The sequence below is a fragment of the Salvia miltiorrhiza genome, chromosome 6 (assembly GCF_028751815.1).
Source record: "Salvia miltiorrhiza cultivar Shanhuang (shh) chromosome 6, IMPLAD_Smil_shh, whole genome shotgun sequence".
Classification (NCBI taxonomy): domain Eukaryota; kingdom Viridiplantae; phylum Streptophyta; class Magnoliopsida; order Lamiales; family Lamiaceae; genus Salvia; species Salvia miltiorrhiza.
Window position 1 is genome coordinate 34,908,804 of NC_080392.1, and position 25,253 is coordinate 34,934,056.

Here is a 25,253-nt window from a genome sequence, read left to right on the forward strand (position 1 = left end):
ACTCCATTAATCCTCACCAACACTTATGATCAAGTCCGTCGAATAGCATTACACGATAAAACTAATGATTAAGTTGGTATACTAAGTTTACTCGACGCATGCATAAGTATATATATATATTAATATAATTACCCAATGGGCTTGTTGAGCATTTATGTGAGCAAAGTTGAAAAGATAACTTTTTTCTCCTAGCCAACCATTTTAGTGCAACTTGTGTGGGAAAAAAGTGAACTTTGCCTGCCTGCCTATACTGCTACTTTCTCTTGTCCTTTACACTACACTGGAAACCTCCATTTCCCACCAAACAAGATAACACTAACTCATAACACCACAAACACCTACCTTAAACAAACTGTCTCAAAAACCCCAAATTATTTCAAACACATAAAAGAAAAAAGCAGGAAATAATATTGCAGGCAGGCTGAATCATCCTATCTAGCCCCAGTATATACAGCACAATAAAGCTGCATAAACCCAAATTTTTGTTGTATTCCTTTTGTTACCTTGTTGCTGTGATAGCAAAATATCCTTCAACAAAAACCCCAACAAGCACACAGATACATACATACATATATATATATAGAGGGAGAGAGAGAGAGAGGAAGATACATACAAAAGCATATTTTCCCACTTCCAAAAATACAAGAAGAACTACTGTGTCCTCATTCTTGTCCTAGCCATTGTTTTGCACCACACCATTTATGGTAGGGTTCAGTTGATTAGTGCAGATACCTTAACTTAAATCAAACAAGTCTCCCTACATTCCTTTTTCTTTCTTTTTTTTTTGTGAATTCATTGCTGTCTTCATCAAAGAGCAACCTCAGCCTGTTTGAGGGGAGCAGTGAATCCCACTTGCTCAATCTCAACCTCCCAATTCAATTTGGCAACATCTTCATCTTGCACAGGCACATATTCCTATATCATATCAACGCAAACAATTTTAAGTAAAAAATAAAAAAAAATGGAAACATCTTGAGAGCTCTTTAACTCATGAGACATGTTGTCTTTGCCATTTCTGTGAAAACATAGAATTGTTGGGAACATAAATTGAATTAAAAAAATGAGGCCTAACCTCCAGTTTCTGCACCAGCTCTTTTGCATTTGGTGCAGACACAAATATGTGGCGCTGTGATGGCTTGATGAATCCATCATCCACTGCTTTGTCAATGAAGGTTAGGAGGTAGTTGTAATATCCATCCACATTCAGCAATCCCACCTAATTAATCATCATCAAATTTAATTCTTTCAAATTTTTATTCAAACAGAAGAAATAAATGGTTTTTCTTTTCTTACTGGTTTGTGATGGATGCCGAGTTGAGCCCATGTGATGACCTCCAGCAGCTCTTCCAGTGTACCATAACCACCTAAAATTAACCATTTTTTTAAACTAGAGATGGATGCCCTTTAAGGATGTTGAACAAATGAATTATCTAGTGCGAGAGAGGTAGAGAGAGAGAGAGGGGACCTGGCAGAGCAATAAAGCAATCAGCATGGCGGGCCATCTCGGCCTTCCTCTGGTGCATATCAGCCACCACCGTCAACTCTCCAATAGTCTCCCCAGTTTTCTGCAAATCATCATTTGTAAAAAGCCAATCTTTACTATAATTCCCCCAAAAAAAAAAATCCAATCTTTACAGTAGTTACAGTCTTCCGCAACAAGGCAACCACATGTTTTAAATATACCCTAATGCTTCAGCATTGTGTCTTTGTGTTTGTTTATGTGTGTGTGTGTGAGTGTGAGAGAGAGAGAGAGAGATGAAATAAACACATATATAAACTAGGGAAAAATCCAACCTCTTTGCCGATCAAAGGTCTCGGTATGATCCTGGGGAATTATTGCAAAGTTTAGTTAAAAAACAAACAAAAGCGAAAAATCGAAATCACAAAAAAAACACACACACACGCACTGACCCAAGAACACGTCCGCCGCCGCCATGAACGGCTCGTGCCACCAGCCCCATGAGCCCAATGCCGCCTCCGCCGTAAACAAGATCCAACCTTTTCGATACCTTCATGCAATTGCAAACACGCAATAACACACGTAATAAAACACAGAAAAACACATCTAATTAAAAGAGAAAATATTTTTCAAAGGCTCTTAAAATTAAGTACCAGCTCTTGGCCTAACTCGACCGCTGCTTCCCGGTAACAATCTCTCTTCCCAGAGCTACTCCCGCAGTAAACACACACACTTTTGAATCTTGATTTCACAATCTTTTCTTGCTCCATTTTTGTTTTTGTTGTTTTGGTTGGTTTTTTCAGACAAGTAATTAGCGTCTTAGAGCATCTCCAGCCGTAGCAATTAGTGCCAACTCGAGACGGCGCTTAAAGGTGGGAGGCGGGCTGGCGCGATCGTGCCTCGGCATGAAGGATTTGATGGCTTCCGCGTGTTTCCTGCAAAACACCTCGCTGCTGTGGCTTGTTGGGGAAAGGTACTTTCAAACGGTCGTCTACGTGGACACAAAAGCTCCGTTCTTCTAGTCCATAGGTTTGGGAAGATGGAGAAGAAGATGTGCGAAAATATGGGGCGGCAGTGTTGGGGTTTGGCTTTGGGGCAGCTTTCCTTTTATTTGCTGGGCTAGTATTTTAATTTTTTATATTTTTTGTTTATATTTTTTTTTAATTTTAATTTTTGTTTTATTTTAAATTTTATTGTAATTTTAATCTTAATTATTATATTTTATTTTAAGTATTTAATTTTATTTTAATTTTAATGAAATGTTTAATTTTAAAATAGAAAAATAAAATTGTGATTAATTAAAAATAAAGATTTTAACGCCACTTATAGTGCCAATGCCAATGCATTGAAGAGGGACGGCGCTAAGGTGGGGACCATCAATTAGCGTTTCGGTTCAAGTTGGGAAACTAACCAACTGTAGATGAATAATTCTGATAATGAAGATTGGAGTTCTTATATATAGAGAAAAAAATTTACTCTGTATTTCTAAAAACAAAATTAATAGTAAATGCAGACAAAAAGAAGATAGATAAACAAGGGCTGCTTTATTATTGCTTGGGGATTGCGCCTTCAAACCCCCATCATACACGTGGCGTTGACGATTTTATTACCTTTTTTTTACATTATTGCATGATACTGTACAAAAAGTTTGGAATTGAAATAAATTGGACATGCTACAAAATATTCATTCAATGTTCGTATCAAACTCTAAAAAAAAAACACTAAATAGTTTCATTAATTTCATTATCATCCACGTCGAAGAAAAAAAAAACCGTAGCAGCTAATCTTGAAGAAAAAATACTTAATTAATTGAATTGGATATAATCATGATTGAATATCGTATCTGAGCTTTTGAAATTTATTTTATTTGAAGAATAAAATCAGAAAGACATATGGAGTATATAGGTGGAGGATACGTGATTTAATATGACACTAGTGTATTACCCGTCGAAATTCGACGGGTACATATTTTCTTGTAATTTATATATTTTATGTTATTTTTATGATAATTATATAAAATAATTTTTTATGTAAATTATTTATATAATTAATTAAATTAAATTAAATTAGTAATACATTTTAAATTATATTAATCTCAACAACTTTTAGTAATTAAATTATTAATTTTGTTGAGATCATAAAAATACCCATTAGTTTTCATATGAAATTTTATAAAAAGTTGACGCGTAAGAAAAAAAAAGAGTAGAAATACATATAAATTTGACATAAGTGTGATGGAGGATTGATTTGTTGCATTTGTTGTTATAAGATTTATTAATTTTGTTCAATTTTTTTTTTTTTTTTTTTGCCTTTTGACCATAATTTTATATGGAATTTGAAAAATCATAATTGAATTGTGAGTATCATATAATTCCGAACTTCTAAAAGCATAACTAATTATGAAAATAATCTCGCCTGATATTTAAAAGACCATAACTGATTTATCGAACATCGTACATTTGGAGTTTTAAGACCAACCAAGTTGTGGGCATCATCTTGTCGCAAATTTGACAGATCACCTCTAACTTCTGAGCATCATCTTGTACCTGAAACTTGAAAGAGAATCATCTCGTCTAAAACTTGAAAGAGCATCATCTCATCTGGAGCTTTGAGCATCATCTCATCTAGAGTTTGAGAGAGCATCATCAAATATGAAATTATATTCAACCATGACTCCAATTGTCAACTATCTAACAAACATAACTCTAACAATTTAGATATTTTATTTATGTATGTAATTTTATTAGTTCAAACTCTAGAAAGAAAGGAAAGAGAAGAGTTCTTAAAGCAGTAAAAGAGAGAGCGTGTGCTTTATTTCATCATCGTAGGTATTTATAGGCATTACAGTCGGGGTAAAGTAGTAAATTCGTTTGGTCATCTATTCCGCATGCTCGCCATTAAACTAATTAAGGCTACTATTTCGCTCCGCTCTGCTAAGTAGCTCCACCTTCTGGCGAATTGTCTCTGGCGTGTGGCTTCACGCTCTGGCTCCAATAGCTTAGCTCTGACTCTGGATCTGGCGATTTGGCTCTGGCTCTGACTCTAACGACTTAGCTCTGACTCTGGATCTGGCGACTTGGCTTTGGCTCTGACTTTAATGACTTAGCTTTGGCAACTCTGCACTGGCATCTTGGCTCTGGTCCTCTGCTCTAGAAGCTATGCTTTGGTTAGCTCTGGCTCTGGCAGCTCTGCTCTGGAAGCTCTGCTCTGGAAGCGTTGCTCTAGCATCTCTACTCTGGTTAGCTCTGGCTCTGGCATCTCTGCTCTGGCTAGCTCTGCTCTGGCATCTCTACTCTGGCAACTTGACTCTAGCCCTCTGCTCTGGAAGCTCTACTCTGGTTAGCTCTGGTTCTGGAACCTCTGCTCTGGCAACTCTGCTCTGGAAGCTTTGCTCTGCCAACTCTGCTCTGGTAAGCTCTGCTCTGGACTTTTTCCTCTGCCTATTTCTCACAGCTTCTTTGCTTCCTGCTGCTCATCTTTGGTATTCCAAGTAAAGCCACGTGTCCTAATCTTAGGACCTTGCATATTTCACCCCTCATCAGAGTTGATAAATCATATTGCTTCCATGCAACAATCACAACGCGCTTGATAGCAGATGCCAAAATTCTTTCCAAAATTTGTTCTTTCTAAAATAATAATAATTCTATATTTAAAATAGTGAAACACGTTATTAAATTAGGAAACTAATTTAATACTTACCATAGGCGTGTAGGAAGAATCACGACAGATCAGGAAATGGAGGTATCAAAACAGAGAAGTCGTCGGTGGGGTGGGGGTCGATGGCACGGTGGACGAACTCCAGGGCTCAGCGGTGACTCGGCGGCGGACGAACCGCAAGCTCAGCGGCGACTATTTCGCCGGAGTCTAGAAGAAGGAACGGCAACGGGTTATAGGAAAAAGAAATCTTAAGGCTCTTGTATTAATTGTTTCGAATGGAGAATTCTCATGGGTTTAAGAAGTGGAAACAAAATCGAACTAATTAAGGAATGGAAGAGGGAGTCAGAGATGAGGCGGAGCAACGCCGCCCTTAGGACGGCGGCAACGCCTGAATTTAGAGGGAAAGAGAGGCGGTCAGTTTAAGGGGGGAATTAGGGCTTGATTTGAGTGTGCAATCGACTTTAGAGAGAGAAAAGGATTGAGAGAAGAGAGAGACAATGAAGGGGGAGACGACGCTGACCGGATTCAGGGACGGCGGCGATGGGGTGAGGAAGAGGGAGGCGTGACTTTTATTTTAAAAGTGAGAATGAGAATATATAGATTGGATTCTCAAATGCCACGTTGGAGATTGAGAAAAGAAAGAATTTGAGGCCTGCCACGTAGGCTAAGGCCTAATCGTATTATAGAATATATTATTATTATTATTATTATTATTATTATTATTATTATTATTATTATTATTATTATTATTATTATTATTATTATTATTATTATTATTATTATTGTAGTAATGGACGAACAAAAACAAATAAAATTTGCAAAAATGAAAAATATATTTTTCTTCCCTATATAAATAAAATATTATAATATATAAAACGAATATAAATATTATATATATATATATATTCATACAATATAATATATTGCAACATATACATATAATATGTACGCTATTGAGAAATATAAAATTAATAACAAATATACATCTAATCACTAACATTCAATTAAAATAATTTATCGTATATAGATTATAATTTTTTTCTTATCAGACATGTAAATCTAATTTTTATCTAGAAAAAATAAATAATAAAATTTATTAATTTAGATTATATGTAATGTTCATATTATATATATATATATATATTATTAATTATATTTATTATGATTAATGAATCTTTATATAGAATGTAAGAGTTAATTAATTAATAAATGATGAAGATTATATATGGTAAATTTTGAAATGGTGAGATTTTAGATATGCCACATAGGTTAAGGCTTAATCCTATTATATAATAGATGCCGATCATTCTACCGTGAAAATTTTATGTAAAATATATATGAATAATTTTATTAATACACATTAACTTTCTTTTTCCTGAAAATGTTTATAATAAATAGGGTTATTGAAGTATAAGTACATCAATTCTTTCCAATTCTTATTTTTAATATAAACTTTAAAAGGTGTCAAATACACCAACTTATTGATTATAGTAATTTTAACACGAATTCTATTTTCAACCAAATTAAAGCTTACTTAACATGCTGGAATACTGATGTGAACAAATTGAATTATAGTATTTTAACACGAATTCGAATTACATCGGATTATATTAAATTGTAAGATATTTATTTTGATTTACCTCGAATTGTATACAATCAAAAATTTATATATGCCGTTGTGAAGGATATATGATATTGTAACATAGGTGGCGTTTTAGGTTGTTAATGTTGTAAACAACTATTAATCACATTAAATTTCAAAAAAAAAAAAAAACTATTAATCACATTAATTATGCATGTATAATACTCCGTAATTTGTATGAGACTGTTTCGTGAAAATGTGTTGGACGAATTGCACATGCACGGTTTTAATTACGCTATTTCCTCCAAATAAATATTGCGTATTAAATTTTCTTCCTTTAATTTGTATTCATATTTATATTTATTCAAATGTTTTGTTTATAATATGAAAAAACGGTGTATCAATTTACCTTATTAAGATCTATTTATTTTAGTGAAAGGGAACTGGGACTATGTTTAGTTATCTACGGATGGAGAAAGTAGTATATACTAAAAAAGATAGCGCATGTTTGTTGACCAAATTAATCTTTAAGTAAAAAAATTCATGTAGAATAAATACATTTGAAAACATAAATACATATTAATTATTCATGCAAAATAAATACATATGAAAAAAATTGATGAGTAACTAGTCTTAGATGAAAATATAATTTTTAAATGGAATTATTGTTATAAAATAAACAGACTTGCTATTATAAAATTGTCTAGTAGTGACATGATTTTAGTGAGATCAAGAAATATATCACAAAATTTGTTACACCTTATGTTGTAAAAATATTTAATTACTTCTGCACAGACATTTATATACTTTTGTTACATGTTGAAATGTAAATAAATGTTGTTACTTGACGAAAATTAACACTCTTAACTGTCACTAAATTTTGTCACATATTTTCATTTCAAAGATGCACATAAAAATTACATATTACAAGATGTCACAATTTTATTTAGTGACATTTTTAACGGCATAATTCTTCAAATATCACACCATTACTAGATTATTTTTGTTGTAGTGAGTCTAGTGACTATGTTTAAGTGAAAACTCTACTTTTAATATAAAGATAACAATTCTTTAACTGAAATATATTGCATTCTTCATGGCATTATTCATTCATTCCATTGATAATGATTCATTTTTCTTTATTGTCTCTCCACTGATAATGTTCTTTTCCAAAAAATGAAATCATTTTATTTTCATAAAAAGTTGTGGGCTTCGACTATCACTTTTAATTTTAATTATTTTTTCTATTAATAATCGTATTGAACAGTAATGAGTCATTATGAATATGACGGGTAAAGTATATTTTATAGAATAATAGAATACTACCTCCGTCCCGCGAAGTTTAAACAGTATTCATTTTCGAGTTATTCCGCGGAGCTTGAGCACTGTCTTATATGGCAAATATTTTTTCTTTATTCACATTTTCATTTTTACCCACCACACACTCATAAAATATTACTCAATTCGTCCCATTTTTTAGTATTCATTTTTCCTTTTTTGGTCGTCCCATATTTTTGTATCTATTTTTATTTTTAGTTATTCCACTCACAACACAGTCAATCACTTTATTAAAACTTGTGTCACTTTCAAATAAATACTAAAAGTTGGGACAGAGGGAGTAAAGTTTTAAAATCTATATTGAAAATAAATTGAAGAAGCTTTGTGGGGTGTGACAAAGGGAATAACACCAAATTTGATATATGTGGTTAGGGCTGTCTAATTGGTTATCACGTTTTGGATAATCCGTTAACCGAACCAAAATTTCCGGGTTTGGGTATCCAATAATCGATTTTTTTTGGTTATCGGTTCGGTTTCGGGTATCATTTTTAGAAAAATTTCGGGTATCGGTTAACCCAATAACCGAAACGGGTTAATCGAAATAACCGAAAATTATTTAATAAATTATTTAATATATATATATATTTTAATTATTAATTAATTAATTAATTAATTATTTTTTTAAAAAATCGAGTCTTAGCTAAAATTAAATTATGATATATTTAAAGTATAAAAACAAGCTTTAGTCTAGTGGATAAGTTGCTTTGTGTATTTTCTAGATACTAAGGTTCAAATCTTCTATCTAGCAAATTATTTGAATTTTAATTTTTTAAATGGGTATTTCGGATACCCAAATAACCGAATCGGGTAACCGAAGCGGTTATTGGGTAACCGAAGACCTAAAACGGTTCGGGAACGGTTAGTGAAATATGATAATTTCGGGTTCGGGTAACCGAAAATTCGGGTATGGGTAACCGAACTCGAATCGATCGACAACCCTATATGTGTTGATATACTCCCTCCGTTCACCAATTATTTGTTGAGTGTAGAAGGGAGCACATTTTTTTTTTAATATTTATTTATTAAAAAAATAATTATTAAAAGTGGGTAGGATACGAATTGATAGACGAATAAAAATAATAAATAAGGACACAAATTAATGGACGAATGAAGCATTTATTTAACTTTTCTAAATATATAATAACAAAATAAATTAATAAGAGCTGAAAGGACATTGGGATGTAAAATCAAATGCAAGTGTCTATTCCCTACTCCTACTTCTATTCTATTCTATTCCTATTTATTTAATGCAATCTGCAAATGCAATCATTTGATTTCATTTAATCTATACTCCATTTTCGATTTGTCACGCACACGTGTGTGCTCTCATCTCTTCGTCTTTTTCTCCCTAATTCCATTCTAAATTAATTAACTCATTACTCATTATACATCATAATAAACTCATGAGTATAACAATAAATCTATCTGGCCACATGGAAGCCACTCAAACTAATTAAATAGGAAAAAAATTAATTTACTTAATTTATTTTTCAAAATAAAAATATAATTAATTGTTTTATTGTATTGTTTATATTATACTTATTTTTTTAAAAAAATGTTCTTTTTATTTTTATTTTATTTTTTAAATAAAATTTATAAAAGAAATTACAAAAAAAATAATTACAATATGAACAATACAATAAAATAATTATGTTTTATTTTAAAAAACGAATTAAATAAATAAAAAAATCAATTTAACTAGTGTGTGGTGTGGGTATTTAATTAGCATCAGTCGAGAATTAAATAAATGAATGTAAGTGAAATAGTGGAGTCAATAATTTGGGTTGAGTAAAAGGGTAGGTTAGGTTATAGATGTGTTATGATGAAAATGGTAAGCTAAATAAGCAGCTGCAATTCTTTGGCAATAAATGAGGAAACCACAGCGTATGACTTTTCACAAATTTCTTCACTGTTGACACAGTATTTGCTTCTGACTACACTTCACCTTTCCCATTGCTAACCCCTCACCTCTCTGCCGCCCTATCTTCTTCACTTCTCTTAATTTCACTCACAATTACAACTTACTTTAATTCATTTCCATATAATTTCTCATTTTTTATACTCGTTCGTTGATCATAAAAATCGACACCACCCCATTCACGATTTCGGTTACCCTAATACTCCCTCCGTCCCACTGCATGTGAGACCTTTTTTTTGGACACGGAAATTAAAAAAATATATATTTTGTTTGTAGGTGAAAAAGTGAAAATATGTTTAAAGGGTAAAATCTTTACCAAAAAAGGAAATAGTCTCACTTACAGTGGACGCCTTAAATAGAAAGAGTCTCAGATACAGTGGGACAGAGGGAGTAACCCAGTATTATTTTTGATATAATGAAACCATATTGAGTGAATCTAATTAATTAATCCGGTGAAAAATTTTATACCCAAACCATTCATCACTTTGTAATACAAATATTCCGAATTATATATAGTTAAAATTAAATGCTAGAATTGATACAAAATTAACAAAATTGTTCCCAAATTCAATTAATTTCACTTAATTTATGTACACATAATTAGTTTGTGTAAAATATGTTTATAGAAATTTGTATAAACATATTTTACAAAAACTAATTTAAGCAATAATTAAAGACGAAAATTTAGTTTGTAAGACATGCTAAGAGATTTTAATTAATTAGCAATTTGACCATACATATTTTATTTTATTTTTAGGGAAAACAAGGATAATTTTTATTGACCCTAAAGTTCATTGAGAGTACAAGATACCAAACAAAAAAAAAATTAATTAATAGGACATGCTAAGAGATTTTAATTAATTAGCAATTTGACCATACATATTTTATTTTATTTTTAGGGAAAACAAGGATAATTTTTATTGACCCTAAAGTTCATTGAGAGTACAAGATACCAAAAAAAAAAAAAAATTAATAGTCTATCATAGTATTTACCAAATGCGTATATCCCAATCACTTAAAAAAAATCCACTAAATTCATATATATGTGTGTGTGTGTTGAGTTGTACTCGATCGTTTATAAAAATGATAGTAGTAACTTTTCCGGATATAATGATAAAGGTTTTGTAATTGAACGTGTGCATGCAAAGCAACGTATTATATAGGCCCCCCCTTAACGTTAAGAATCAATCACACCTCGTCTGTCACTCCTCAAATATTTGCCCAATCAATTTCTCATTATTTATATGGGTTGCATAACTTGTCCTATTCAACAGACAACTTCTCCTTCTACAATAAATACATACTATTAATAAATCCAATCTATTTATTAGGCCCATAATCTCTCCGTATAAGTTAGGATTGAGCATCTGTTTAAAATCGAACCGAATCGACTCATTTTAAAAAAATCAAAATCGAACCGATTTTGACAGAAGACGGATCGAACCGAACCAGTTAAAGTCTGAAAACCGATCAAAACCGATACTGACCGAAACCGACCGATTTCGGTCGTATAATACATCCATCACATAAAATCTCTATATGATCATATTTGATATATGCTATATATAATTCATTATTTTGTATGATATAGTATTAAACAATATCATGTAATACTTCAATTCCTAAAATATATATCTTGCTTATAATTTAGGTTTTAATTGATGTAACATGGTTAACCTTGTCGATGAGGCATTGCTCTAGTGACAAAATTGAGGCACCCAAAGACTCTCTTTTATGAGAAGTCTTGGGTTCAATCCCGCTTGACGGCGATGTTTTTTCACTTTATGTAGTGATGTATTGTTGTTGTATTATATCATTTGATGTTGTGGTCCCACACACAGGGTGTTCTCGCTTACGTGCGGTGATGTTTTCCCACCGTTGAGTGGTGTTGAGGTCTCGTCTGCGTGAATGTTGCATAATTTTGATTGTATTCAGATACCTCTTGTAACTTCAAAAAAAATATGGTTAACCTTATTATTATTATTATTATTATTATTATTATTATTATTATTATTATTATTATTATTATTATTATTATTATTATTATTATCCGAGACCATAATCGCATGAATCTGTATAAAACATATTTTGGTCTTTACGTTAAAAGGTCATGAATTTTGAAGCAAATAAGATATGAGAATGTCATAATTTTACATAATTAAATATATTATATGTACACTATAATCATATGTAGTGAATGAGTTAAAATATATTTTTTGAGTTTAAAATCAAAGATGATCCGAAAAATCTAGTTGTTTCCCCATTATGGAATAGCTACGATGTCTCTTATGGTTCCATGCGATTTATTTTAAATCAAAAATTATGAGGCTCGGCTATTTGAAAATAACTAATTAACTCTTCGTTAAATGGTTTTCTAAATTCTTAATTTATTATTAGTTCTTGATTAGCAAATAATGATTAATAACTTGCATTTGAAACAAATAAAAAGTAAATTGTAGCTTTAAATTTTTAATAGTTCACTATATTTAAAAAAATTAAAATACCTCATTTTCATATAATCTGCGGCTCCCGAAATTGTTCAGCCACTCGTATTTTTGTTAACGAATTCCTTAATGTGAAAATGATAGTATTACCTTCATGATGATGATTACTATTATTATTATTATTATAATATTATTATTATTATAAACGAAAACTCGTTGCAATTATATTTAGACTTATATTTGAACGTTATTGGAAAAGAACTGAGTATTTTTTATAATATTTTTTGCATAGAATATCCCCTAAGTCGTAAACACACCATGATTTCTTGGGATAATGTCGTCTAGAAAAAAAAGAAAGAATAGTAAATTAATGAGAGGCCAAATGCAATTTTTTTTTAATAGAGGAGTATTCTTTTATCTTTATCGATATTTTTTTCACTAAATTTTTTATAAGACTCGACTTTTAATTTAACATCTATGCGTTATTAATGAGTTATTAATTTTTCTTTTTTCTTTCTGAGTAGTGCTATTTGGACAAAATTTGTCCGGACAAAATAAGGTAATTTTTTTTAAAAATAAATATAATTAAAAATTTTGATTTAAGTTTAAAAGGATTTAGTTAGTTTTATTGTTTTCTACATATTGTAGTTTTCCGTAATTTTTGAACAATTATTTTTATTTTTTGTTATTTTATTTGTAGTTTGTACACTTTAAAAATAATAATAATTAAAAAAATTATTAAAAAATTACAATATAGAGAAAACAATAAAACTAACTAAATCCTTTTAAATTTGAATCAAAATTCTTAAATAAATTGATTTTTTTAAAAATTAACTTATTTTTATCCGAATAAATTTTGTCCAAATAGCATTATTGTTTATGTTTCCCTCGATTAAGTTTCAATTACTAATTTTCACAAGTACAACAATGATTGCAACTGCAGCATGTAGACTAGTTGATAAGTATTCGTTTGGAGGAAGAAATAATTAATTATTAAAGAAAACACAGGCAGTGAGTTTGGATTGAGAGAGAGAGAGGAATGGCGGTGGTGCAAATCATAGGGCGGCGCTTTTATGGTTTTTGTAGCGGCGGCGGCGGCCGTGCTCTTCCGCCATGTAACTCCCTCCTGTCCTAGAATTAACTCCTGCTTTAATGAATTCATCTTCCCAAGCTGTAATAATTTTTACTAAATTTTGCTAATGCTACACACATTGGGTGTTATAGGCCATACCTTCTCATTAATGTTCATTTATTACCTTTCGATGTCGACGATGTGAACTTGAGAAGTTTCTTTTCTCTATTTTCTTTTGTCGTTTCCTTTTTTAATTGTCACGTGGTGATACACAAAAAACAAAATTAAAATAATAAATATATAGTAAGTGTATGTAGATTATGCTAAAAATGTCAGTACTTTTTTTTTTGATCAGACAAAGAGAAGGAGGTTTATAGAGAGAAGGTACCAGAAGTACCCAAAGAGAGAAGAAAGCAGATTACAAAGGCAGAAGAGAAAAACAAGCAAGGAACACAAGAAAAGGAACACAGAACAAGACAGAAAACTAATCGGACAGATTAACCATTGCAAACCAACGCCTGAAATCCGTGGCAGAGATTGGGCAGTTAAAGGCCATCCTCCATCCCCACATTCTGGACTTAATTTCAGCAACCAACTTATTTTTACTCCACTTCTTTTGGTTAAACTTGCATTCGTTTCTCTCTTTCCAAATGCACCAGATTGTACAAATCCAAACTCCGGAAAGAAAAGAAACATCCTCCTTGTTACCAAGATTGGTGAAAGCTAACAAATGTTCCTTCGCTTTTTGTTGGCTTGCTGCTTGTTTCCCAATCCAAAGAAAAATCTCCATCCAAATTTCTTTCGACTTGGAGCATTCAAAGAATAGGTGGTCGATAGATTCTGCCTTCGTTTTGCAAAGAACACATGTTGCATCCGTGTTTGTGATCACCACATTTCTTTTTTGAAGATTGTCGCACGTTGCCAACCTCCCTTTAAGCACTTTCCATGCTGTTGTGACAGCCTTAAAAGTAGCTGGAGCTTTCAAGATCTGCTTCCATTCGAACACTTCTCGGATAGAGCTAGAGGGATTTGTCTCAAGGCACAAAGACTTGTAAGCCGTCTTGACAGAGAAAACTCCGTTTGGGGATGTTGTCCACCTCCAGCCGTCTGTTTCACCTGCCACCACTTGAAATTTTCTGATGATAGAAAAAAGGTTAGAAAGTTGATCAAGTTCTCTCCCCGAGAGATCCCGATTCCACGAAAAATCCCAACACCACTGCCCCTCAACCCAAACTCCCATATTGTTAATAAACCCACCTTGTTTGGTGCTAAGATGGAAGAGTCTAGGGAAAGCCTCCGCCAGACTCCTCTCCCCTGCCCATTGATGGTGCCAAAATAGGATCGATTCTCCCTCCCCAATTTTCAAAACCAAATTCTCCCTAAGCCACTTCTCCCCCCCCCCCTCCCCAGCTGAGACTCAGGACCTTTTTCCACCACCCATTTCTCATTCCTCTGGTTCCCCTAACTCGAAGGCCCTCTCCCTCCCAGTCAAATTCCCCCTGACTCGCCCTAATCACCCGTACCCACAAAAGATCTTTTTCAGTAAGAAAATGCCAAATCCACTTTGACATAAGAGCAATGTTGAACCAATCCAGATTTTTAATACCCAAACCCCCTGAACCAAGATCAGAGCACAACTCTTCCCACTTCACCCAATGAATTTTCCTTGCCTCAGACCCTCCCCCCAAAGGAACTTACAAAAAAGAGATCGAATTTCAGATAACACACACTTGGGAATCTTGGCAAAAGAAAGTTGATAAATCGGCAAGGAGAGCAGAACTGAACGGAGTAAAGTTAACCTGCCCGCGAAGGAGATTTTCCTGTTGGACCATCCGGTAATTTTCTTCTTTATCTTTACAACCAAATAACTCCATTCTGTCGCTCGAAGTAAGCTTGCTCCGATCTTTATCCCCAAGTATTTGATTGGGAGTTCCCCAACAGTACACCCAAGAAGCTCTGCCATCTCTTCACATTTGGCTCTTTCAACACCAACTCCCAAGATATTACTTTTATCGAAATTGACTTTCAGCCCCGAGAGGAGTTCGAACAGCTTGAGGATGCACTTGAAGGCCCACGCATTTTCAATCTTATCAGAGGCAACAAAAATTGTATCATCCGCGTATTGTAGATGAGAAACTTCGATCCCTTCCCTCCCAATTGTGAAAGGCTCCAGAAACTCTTGAAACTGATCTTTCCACCAGCGAGTTAAGACCCTCCGCGACAATGAGAAAGAGGAACGGAGAGAGTGGATCACCTTGTCTGAGGCCTCTCTCCAGTTGAAAATCACCCGAAGGGCTACCATTAACCAAGACATTTGTCGTTGCCGAGCTGAGACAGCCACCTAAAAATGTTAGTACTATCTTTTATAAAAAACAAGAAAAATGTTATATAACGTTGCACAACACTACAAAAAAATACGAAAGTACCAACGGTAGAGACGTTGTCGGTAATTACCGGCGGCTCACCGACGACAACTGAGATGGCCCGTGTTTTTAAAAATAGCGGCGGAATTACCAGTAGCAAGGATGCCACCGCCGGTATTCCTAATATGAATTAATTTATATACGTAAATAAATTACCTGCGGCATAGTCGCCGCTATTTACCGACGGCAAGGGGCCGCCGCTAATCACCGGCGGAGGAGCCCGCTGGTAACGCCCGACAATAGAACCACCGCCGTGCGGCCATAGTTACCGGCGGCGTATACTTAATATTAATTAATTTATATACTTAAAAGATTTACCGGCAGTAATTTTTTTTTCCTTTGGTTCATTTTGTTTTTGTTATTTTTTTCGTTTTCCTTTGGTTTTTTCACTAATCAATTGAAGAATCTTATCAAAATTATTTACTAATCTAGTTTGGAATCAAGAATCTTAAACAGAATCCCAACTAATTACTCTTGAATTGAATAATCTTAACAAGATTATTCACTCACCACTCATCACTAATCTAAGATTCCTAGTAAGAATTCAAGATTCTTAGTAAGAATCTTATAATTATAACTCAATACTATTAATTTGATTAGTGATTCACTCATCACTCATATAAGATTCTTACTAAGAATTCAAGATTCTTAGTAAGAATCTTATAATTATAACTTAAGAATGTTAATTTGATTAGTGATTCACTCATCACTCATCACTAATCTAACATTCCTAGTAAGAATATTATAGTTATAACTTAAGAATGTTAATTCGATTAGTGATTCACACTTCACTCATCACTAATATAAGATTCCTAGTAAGAATTCAAGATTCTTAGTAAGAATCTTATAGTTATAACTTAAGAATGTTAATTCGATTAGTGATTCACACGTCACTCATCACTAATATAAGATTCCTAGTAAGAATTCAAGATTCTTAGTAATAATCTTATAATTATAACTTAAGAATGTTATTTTGATTAGTGATTCACACTTCACTCATCACTAATATAAGATTCCTAGTAAGAATTCAAGATTCTTAGTAAGAATCTTATAATTATAACTTAGGAATGTTAATTTGATTAGTGATTCTCTCATCACTCATCACTAATATAAGATTCTTACTAAGAATTCAAAATTCTTAGTAGGAATCTTATAATTATAATTTAAGAATGTTAATTTGATTAGTGATTCACTCATCACTAATATAAGATTCTTACTAAGAATTCAAGATTCTTAGTAAGAATCTTATAACATAATAATTCAAAATACATTCCAATTACCAAATTAAAATACTTATGGTGTATAAATTAGATTGATAAAAAAAATTTATTAAAAATTAATAAATAAATATTTTTCGACATAAAAATAAGGACGTAAACAAATAAATTCAAAATACATTACAATTATCAAATTACAATACTTATGGTGTATAAACTAGATTGATTTTAAAAATAAAAATAAAAATGTTAATAATAAATATTTTTCTGATATAAAAATGAGGACTAAAACGAGCCCGATCCGTAATTAACATCTCTTGGATATCATCTCGACGTATTCTAAGGTTATGAATATATGATATTGTATATTGAAGTAGACTTTAAATGAATTAATAGGTACTAGATATATCAATAATACGGGTGTTTTGTAATGGTGACGACTCGAAAAGAACTTCAAGGTTAAGCGTGCTTGACTTAGAGCACAACTAAGATGGGTGACCGACTGAGAAGTTCGTTTAACTTATGCAATACTGTATAAATACGGAAATAAATTGTGGATATACAATAAAATAAAAAACAAATTAAAAAATAGTACCGACGGCAAGATGCCGTCGCTAATTAGCGGCGGCGATGTGCCGTCGATAATACTTCGGCCAAGTCCGACAAGAGCGCCACCGCCGTTCGGTCAACATTACTGACGGCGGTGGCGCCGGCGCTAATTAGCGACGGCCTCTACCGTCGGTATTTCTCCGGTAATTCTCCGTCGTTCAACGGTGACAATACCGGCGGCGGCACCGTCGTTAATTACCTACGAGGAAGTCGCCGGCGGAAACTCGCCGTCAATAACGCCTTCGGTAATGTATTTTTCCGCCGTCGTGTCCCTATTACCGATGGAAAATACCATCGATAATGCCCTTTTTTGTGTAAACTGTTTAATTATATTGACTGTATAACGAAATTTAATTAATTGATAAAATTTTCACTCTCTCTAGAATTCGAATTTAGGTAAAAATTCACTCCTTCTAAATAAATATCAGCTATAGGATTTGAAAATCTAACATTATAGATTCATTCTCAGTTTTCATCGCATTTGTTCATTCTCAATTGATCTTATATATATATAGGTTAATAGACGAACAATACACGAACATTCACCGGATTTGCATATTGCACATAACCTTCAAAAATAGCCACAGAATACACCACCTTTAAATTTTATCGCAAATTGCACCCGCATTGACTACCACCTTGATCGGTGGTCACGTGGCTGTCAGATTTTGTTGACGTGTACGATTTTTCGATGTAGTAAAACGACGTTGTTTTGTCAAGCTCTTTTAAATTAAAAAAATGAAAAAAAAACGTTGCTGCCACATGAATCTGGGTTGGAGAAAAGGGGCCGCCGGATCTCAGAAATTAGGGTCGCGCACTCTACACTACATTAATCTGGTAGAGGATGAGGGTTTGCAGAGCGCGAGGTGGTGGAAATCGCGGTGAAAATCGTGGGGAAGAGGGAGGGCGACAAGGCGGCGGAAATTGCAGGGGAAGAGGGAGAGAAATCAAAGGCCAACTCTGATCAAATCAAACTCTTCCCCAAATCCTTCAATAGATGAAATCAAGGTGGTGGAAATTGAAGCATGAGTCTGGAGGGAGGGCAGCGAAGGAATGCGGCAAGGCGACGAAAATTGAAGCATAAGTCTGGAGAGAGGGCAGCGGGGCCGGGCGGCGAAAATACCACCACCGCCAGATCTGCAATCCACCACCACCGTGCTATTTGTGCCGCCTAGAGTGGAGCCGGATAAAATCGAAGGAATGCTAAGGAAAAATGGAAAAGCGGCATTGTCGATTGAGATACAGGTGGCGAAGATGATTAGATGAAGACGAAGGTGAGTTGAGGGAGTATCAGCGGCTTCTCCCCATGATGGAGAAGATGCCCGCTGCGCCCGACGACGACCAATGGTGGAGAGCTGAACGCCATTCAGCTTTGACATAATGGAGAAGACGGTGATTAATTAGGGATTTTGATTTTGATAACTTCTCTTTCTCTCTCTTATGCGACATGTAACAAAAAGTTACATTGTTTTTAATTTTTATGCCACGTGTATTGCCACAACATTAAAAATGCTACGCGTACTGCCACGTCGTTTTTGGTCAACTTTAATTATAGCCGGAATTCTTGCCGTGTGCAATTTCCGATAAAATCAAAAATTGATGTATTATAGGGATATTTTTTAAGGTGGTGTGCAAAATGCAAATTCGTGCAAACTTCGTGTATCTTGCGGCTATTAACCCTATATATATACATATATATACATACATATATAGGGGGCGGTTATTCAATAAACCACCCTTATTTTAAAAATTACGAACCAGCAAAAATGCATGAATTTTATGTATAACACGCATGAATAAACTGTATAAAGGCATGAATTGCGAAAAATAATTTTTTGCTATATTTGGGATTCGAACTCAGGATCATGAATTTATCAAACAAGGTGATGAATCAACAGTAGATCTTGATGATCTAAGGGCTGAAAATGGTTCCTAATTTATATTTTAAGAAGCGTTCTTATTTTAGCCTTCCCCTACATATATATATATATATATATATATATATATATATATATATATATATATATATATATAGGGTTATGTTTTAGTCAAATTGCTATTTTTCATGAGAAATGAGAATAATGAATATGCCAGTATATAGTGTCGAATATCGATATTCAAAAAATTAGCAAAATTTTCGCTCCCTCCATTATACAAATCTAGGTAAAATTTTCCTCCATCCAAATAAACATCGATCATAAAATACACTAAATGAACACCTATAAATTAATTTAACATCTCACCATATATATATCACTGGAACTATAATTATGTTTTGGAGACATTTTTTATGGGGATGGGCAATAGTGGAAACTGAGTATTGAATTCAACCAAACTTATGGATAAAGTGATATCATTGGACTACAAAACTAACTATATTTTGTTATGTCTATTATGTAATGAAACGTGTGGCATAAAATATAGAAAAAGGACAAGGTATTAGGCTGCAGCAAAAAAAAAAATCACTAGTGACATGAAACTTCGTATTTTTATGATATGAGTAGTTTCTAAGCATGATATCATGTCACTAATAGAAATTTTTTTTGTAATGCTGAGATTAACATATACAACAAATTTAAAAATGAGATTGTATGGAAACTATTTCCAGATAATGTGGCATGCAATATACTAGAGTACGACTACGAAACAAATATTTATCATCTACATTAGGTCATACATCAGATAAGAAAAATCTAAATATTCTCTAAATAAAAGTACTAGAAACATGAAACAGAAAAAAATCAAATCTGGCTGGAACTCAAAGCCCAACTATTTTGGGCCGAACCATAAGGAAAGTCGGCCCAATGGGTAATCCAATTTTATCACCACCATTTTTAAGATGATTTATACCCAACTCCCATTTTACACACTAGGACCTTTAATTTAAAATAACATTATATGAGACTCACGTTTGCTGCTCAACGCTTGATTCCGCAGTTCATATAATTAGAGACCGCCTTTAGCCCGAAGCCAAAATGTCTGGAGAAGAGCCTGTTGTTGTGGAGACACCAGTGCCGGTGGCTGCTCCCACCCTTGGTGAGCCTATGGATATCATGACGGCTCTGCAGCTTGTTCTCAAGAAGTCATTGGCACACGGAGGTCTTGTTCGAGGCCTTCATGAGGGTGCAAAGGCGATTGAGAAGCATGCTGCCCTCCTTTGTGTGTTGGCAGAGGACTGCGACCAACCAGACTACGTTAAGTTGGTCAAAGCATTGTGTGCCGACCACAATGTCAACCTTATCTCCGTTGCAAGTGCCAAGACCCTGGGTGAATGGGCTGGTTTGTGCAAGATTGATTCTGAAGGCAAGGCCAGGAAAGTTGTCGGGGCTGCTTGTGTTGTCGTGAAGGATTTTGGTGAGGAAAGCGAAGGGCTCCATATCGTGCAGGAGTATGTGAAGTCTCACTGAGAGGCTCTAATTATTGAAAATGGGTTAAGGGGTTTAGGGATAGAAGCTCTCATTTATTACGCTTTTAATGGTTTCTTTGTTTTTGTTATTTTCAACCGGATTTCAGTTTGCAGCTGTGCAATCTGAGAACATGTTTGTTGAGGCTTGGTTTGCCTTTGATGATATTATTGTTAGTTTTGCTCTCGATGTTTGATAAAAAAAAAAAAAAAATAACATTATATGAAAATGTAATATTTTGCCAAATCCCCTAAATAGTCATCTTATTATTATTTTAAATAAAAGACCGTAGTGAAGAAATGAGTATTATGTAAAAGAGAACCAATTAAACCATAAGCATTTTACTGTCAATAAAAATGATTAAAAAGAACCAAAAAAAGTTTATCATTTCAAAAAAGACAAGAAAGTAAGAAGGAAAGAGGAAGAAAAAAAAAACAAAACTACGTATACATTTCTTTATCGCTAATTTACTATTTTATCCAGTTAGAAAAAACAACATTTTCCATTAGTTAATGTTTCCAGGTGCCATCATCACAAATCGCGCAGGGCTCTTGCGCGATATCAGCAATTTGAATCCCGGAATCATAAATCGCGCCTTTGGTCCAATCAGATGAAAGCACGCTTTTAGCCCAATACCATTTACCATCATACCCCGCTGTCACCACAAACCGCAGCTGCAACGATCCTTCTGGAACCCTACTCGTGTCCCAAACTGCCCCATAATTCCTGCTCATGAAATTCCAATTTGCGGACCCCACCTACAAAATATCACCAAAAAAAAAAAAAAAACTATCATGTCATATCGTCTAACAGTCAACATTTAACATACAATATTTGTTAGTGCCGTTAAAGCTAGCCCGTTACGAGCCATCCAGACCAAAGGAAAATTCATATCGACCAGATCAAAAAATCATTGCCAATTATTTTAAAATGAATAAATACTAATTTTGACTGACTTGAAAGTTTAAATATACTCGGACCGGACTCTTTTGTCATATTAGCAAGTTCGGGCCGAGTCGATCCAAAAAATTGATCTCGCTAGTAATTTGGCCACGAAGAGTACTTATATCTAGACCTAAACCCGTATGATGAAATACTACTTCTATATGTATTAGTGTTTTGTTAGTGATTGCTTATGAATTTCGACTGTATAATGAATTTCAACTAATAGTTGGCATACCTCTATTCATAATATGTATATATTGAATTTTTTTTAACTAGGAATATGAAGTATTAGATCGATTTGAAAGGTGTTGATGGGAATACACGAACCTTAGCTATATCGATTGCGACGATTTCGGTTTGGCCTCCTTGATATAGTAGTTTGATTGCCAAATAGTGTGGCTTCTGGCTCGATTCCTCCACTCGGACTGCTAGATTCTTGTTCTTGTAGTCACATGGTACCCTATTTTTTGTTTTTCAGAAATCAAATAATTTTAATAATATATAAATTAAATAATTGTAACTAATGAGTAGCATAGAATCATGTTTGTGACCGTTGAATACTAAAAAGACCGGACGACAACTCTGAACTGCATTCATTATTCACCCACTTTTTCCTATGTTCAACATTATAATTACCAAATTATGTTGAGAAATGAAATAAAATACTACATATGTAATGTCTTATATACTTATATAAAAAAATGTAAAATTCTAATAGATAAAATCGGGTGTTGGGGCCCATTATAAATCAAGTTGATTATTGGGCCAGACCCTATACAGCTAATTTCTATTGTTTGTGGTGGGTGCAACAACGCCACTACTAGTCACACTTATCCTTTAACAAAATCATTATGCAACAATTTTAAATAAATCTATACTATCTTCAAATCTCATAATTAATTCACCAATTTAATAATGCCACCCTCTTTCATTATAAAATTAAATTACTACAAAAAAAAAATCCTACTATTTTATTAATCATTCGCAATCACTATTCAAAATGCTATATATATTAAGTGGCGTTTATTTTAAAAGATTAGTTTTAATAAATAAAATTAATTAATGGATTAAAATATTACCTTCGATATTCGACATTAGCAATGCCAAGTTTGAGAAGTTCCTGTCCCATTCCTTGCTTGGCCATCGCCGTGAAAGCTCGGCTGCTCAAGACGAAGTCCGTCGCATTGTCGGGACTCCGGTCCGTCACGGTCACCGTCGTCCCCTCTTTACTACAAATTTTCTCATTATTGCATCGTATCTGCAACGTCAAGTGAGAATGACACTTTCAATTAAGAGCTAAAAATTAACATGATATAGAAATTACATATACTTATTATACATACTTGAAAACAAGCGCCGCAGGCAGCTCCGTCTTTGTAGATGGACGGAGCTGCGGCTGCGATGCGGCCGTCGTTGAATCCGATTGCGAGAGAGCCATAGCCGCAAGCTCCAGCTGCAATTAAATTTTGAGTAAATATCTAATGCAAAGTAAAATGAAATGATGAGTGTATTCTTACATTGAAGAGCTTGAGCTTTGGAGAAGAAGGCGACTTTTGATTGGCGGACGCAGCGATCGCACGCAGTTGCAGATGAAGCGAGAAGTAGAGTTACTAAGGGAAGAAGACCAAATACGGCCATGCTTTTTACTACTGTGTGAGTGAGTGTGTTGTTTTTTACTCGTTGGGAATGGAATTGTGTGATCAAAATGCGTATATATATATATATATATATATCTATATGTAGAGAGAGAGAAAGAAGGGTAGTGGTGAGGGTGGAATACAGGTGTCAGACATTTCAAAAAAAGGTAAAATATACTCCCTCCGTCCGCCAAAAGTGGACCACTTTGGCTGGGCACGGTATTTAATAAAATTGGTGATAATTTTGATGTAGTGGAGAAAGGGACCCACCACTTTATGAGATGTGTGGTTGAGATTGAATTTGAGGTGGTTTTTTTGTAAATAAATAGTGTTTGTAAGGATAAAAGATTAAAGTGGATGATGGGATCATTTCTATAAAAGGAAAGTGGTATACTCTTTGCGGACGCCCGATATAGTAAAAATGGTCCACTTTTGACGGACGGAGGGAGTAGCTGGTATATATGTTGGGAACTGCTGATGCAGAAGGAAAGAGACGGGAACTTGAGGAAACGCGGCTTCCAAAATCATTAACAAAAAAGGAGAGAAAAAAGAAAAATAAGTATAGTAAATTCATATAGCTACATATAGACTAGTTATAAATTAGTTAAGTTAAAAAATTACTCCCTCCTTCCCGATTATTTTGAGACCTTTTTTTTTTGAAAAATTTAAAAAAATAGTGTTTTGTGTGCATGTGAAAAGATGAATAAAGAGTAAAATTTTTGTCAAATAAAGAAATATCTCAATATAGGTGGAACACCCCAAAAAAATAGTATATCTCAGAATATGTGAAATGGAGGGAGTAATTTATTTTTTTCTTTTCATAATAAAAAAATAGTTATTTTACTATATTATCCGAATTATAACTATTTTTATTTTATTTTAAAAAAACTAATAATTATATAATATGGACAATTCACTTAAATAGGTAATTTTGTTAAATATTTTTTTTATTTAATTATTTATGACTAATCATAATGTGTGATTGCTTAGCAAAGAAAAAAAAAACTAATGGCATCATTCATATAAGTGTTTCATTGTAAAATCACGAGCCGAATTTCTAGACTCCATAATTCGGATTTTATATTGTATTTCAATCTGTAAATCAGCGTTGTACTATTTTGATAAAAATAAAATAAAATTACGGGAAATTAATAAATTAACCCTATTCGATTTTCTAAGTATTACAAGTTTATAAAATTTTCATATTCTCCACTAAAATTAGGAGCACTTACTCGAAAGCTAAGATTATTTTACAATTTGTTCTGTTATCCAATATTCGAAGTGGGCGGTGTGAAAGTGAAACATGTCGACGCACCGACTTCCCCAGTCAAAAACAAAGGACTTTTTTTGCTGTGTGTGTACGCATTTATCCAAAGGAGTTGACATTGGTTTCCACATTTTTTACTAATTTCTATGTAAATTCCACTTTTGTGCAAATCCATATATTGCAAGGCAAGAATTCTCATAAACAAATACTCCATATTGCAAGGCAAGAATGGAAGGATCTGATACCTTGCAAATCCCACAATGCAATAAAAATGCCTAATT

The 25,253-nt window shown here is 33.5% G+C and overlaps 3 protein-coding genes across 3 annotated transcripts; 1 reads left to right on the forward strand and 2 right to left on the reverse strand.

Annotated features, from left to right (window-relative positions):
• Nucleotides 1-511: 511 nt before the first annotated feature.
• LOC130989222 (cytokinin riboside 5'-monophosphate phosphoribohydrolase LOG5-like) lies at nucleotides 512-2,577 on the reverse strand. Its single transcript, XM_057913172.1, has 7 exons — nucleotides 2,113-2,577; nucleotides 1,912-2,009; nucleotides 1,795-1,825; nucleotides 1,466-1,565; nucleotides 1,294-1,364; nucleotides 1,073-1,216; nucleotides 512-915 (listed from the first exon to the last, which is right to left on the reverse strand). Exons 1-7 carry the CDS (start codon nucleotides 2,227-2,229, stop codon nucleotides 808-810), a joined length of 669 nt encoding a protein of 222 aa, XP_057769155.1. The 5' UTR covers nucleotides 2,230-2,577; the 3' UTR covers nucleotides 512-807.
• Nucleotides 2,578-20,618: 18,041 nt separating this feature from the next.
• LOC130989225 (40S ribosomal protein S12-like) lies at nucleotides 20,619-21,230 on the forward strand. Its single transcript, XM_057913176.1, has one exon. The coding sequence runs from the start codon at nucleotides 20,695-20,697 to the stop codon at nucleotides 21,124-21,126; it is 432 nt and encodes a 143-aa protein (XP_057769159.1). The 5' UTR covers nucleotides 20,619-20,694; the 3' UTR covers nucleotides 21,127-21,230.
• Nucleotides 21,231-21,483: 253 nt separating this feature from the next.
• LOC130989224 (expansin-like A2) lies at nucleotides 21,484-23,882 on the reverse strand. Its single transcript, XM_057913175.1, has 5 exons — nucleotides 23,586-23,882; nucleotides 23,412-23,521; nucleotides 23,148-23,326; nucleotides 22,396-22,528; nucleotides 21,484-21,881 (listed from the first exon to the last, which is right to left on the reverse strand). Exons 1-5 carry the CDS (start codon nucleotides 23,704-23,706, stop codon nucleotides 21,633-21,635), a joined length of 792 nt encoding a protein of 263 aa, XP_057769158.1. The 5' UTR covers nucleotides 23,707-23,882; the 3' UTR covers nucleotides 21,484-21,632.
• Nucleotides 23,883-25,253: the final 1,371 nt, after the last annotated feature.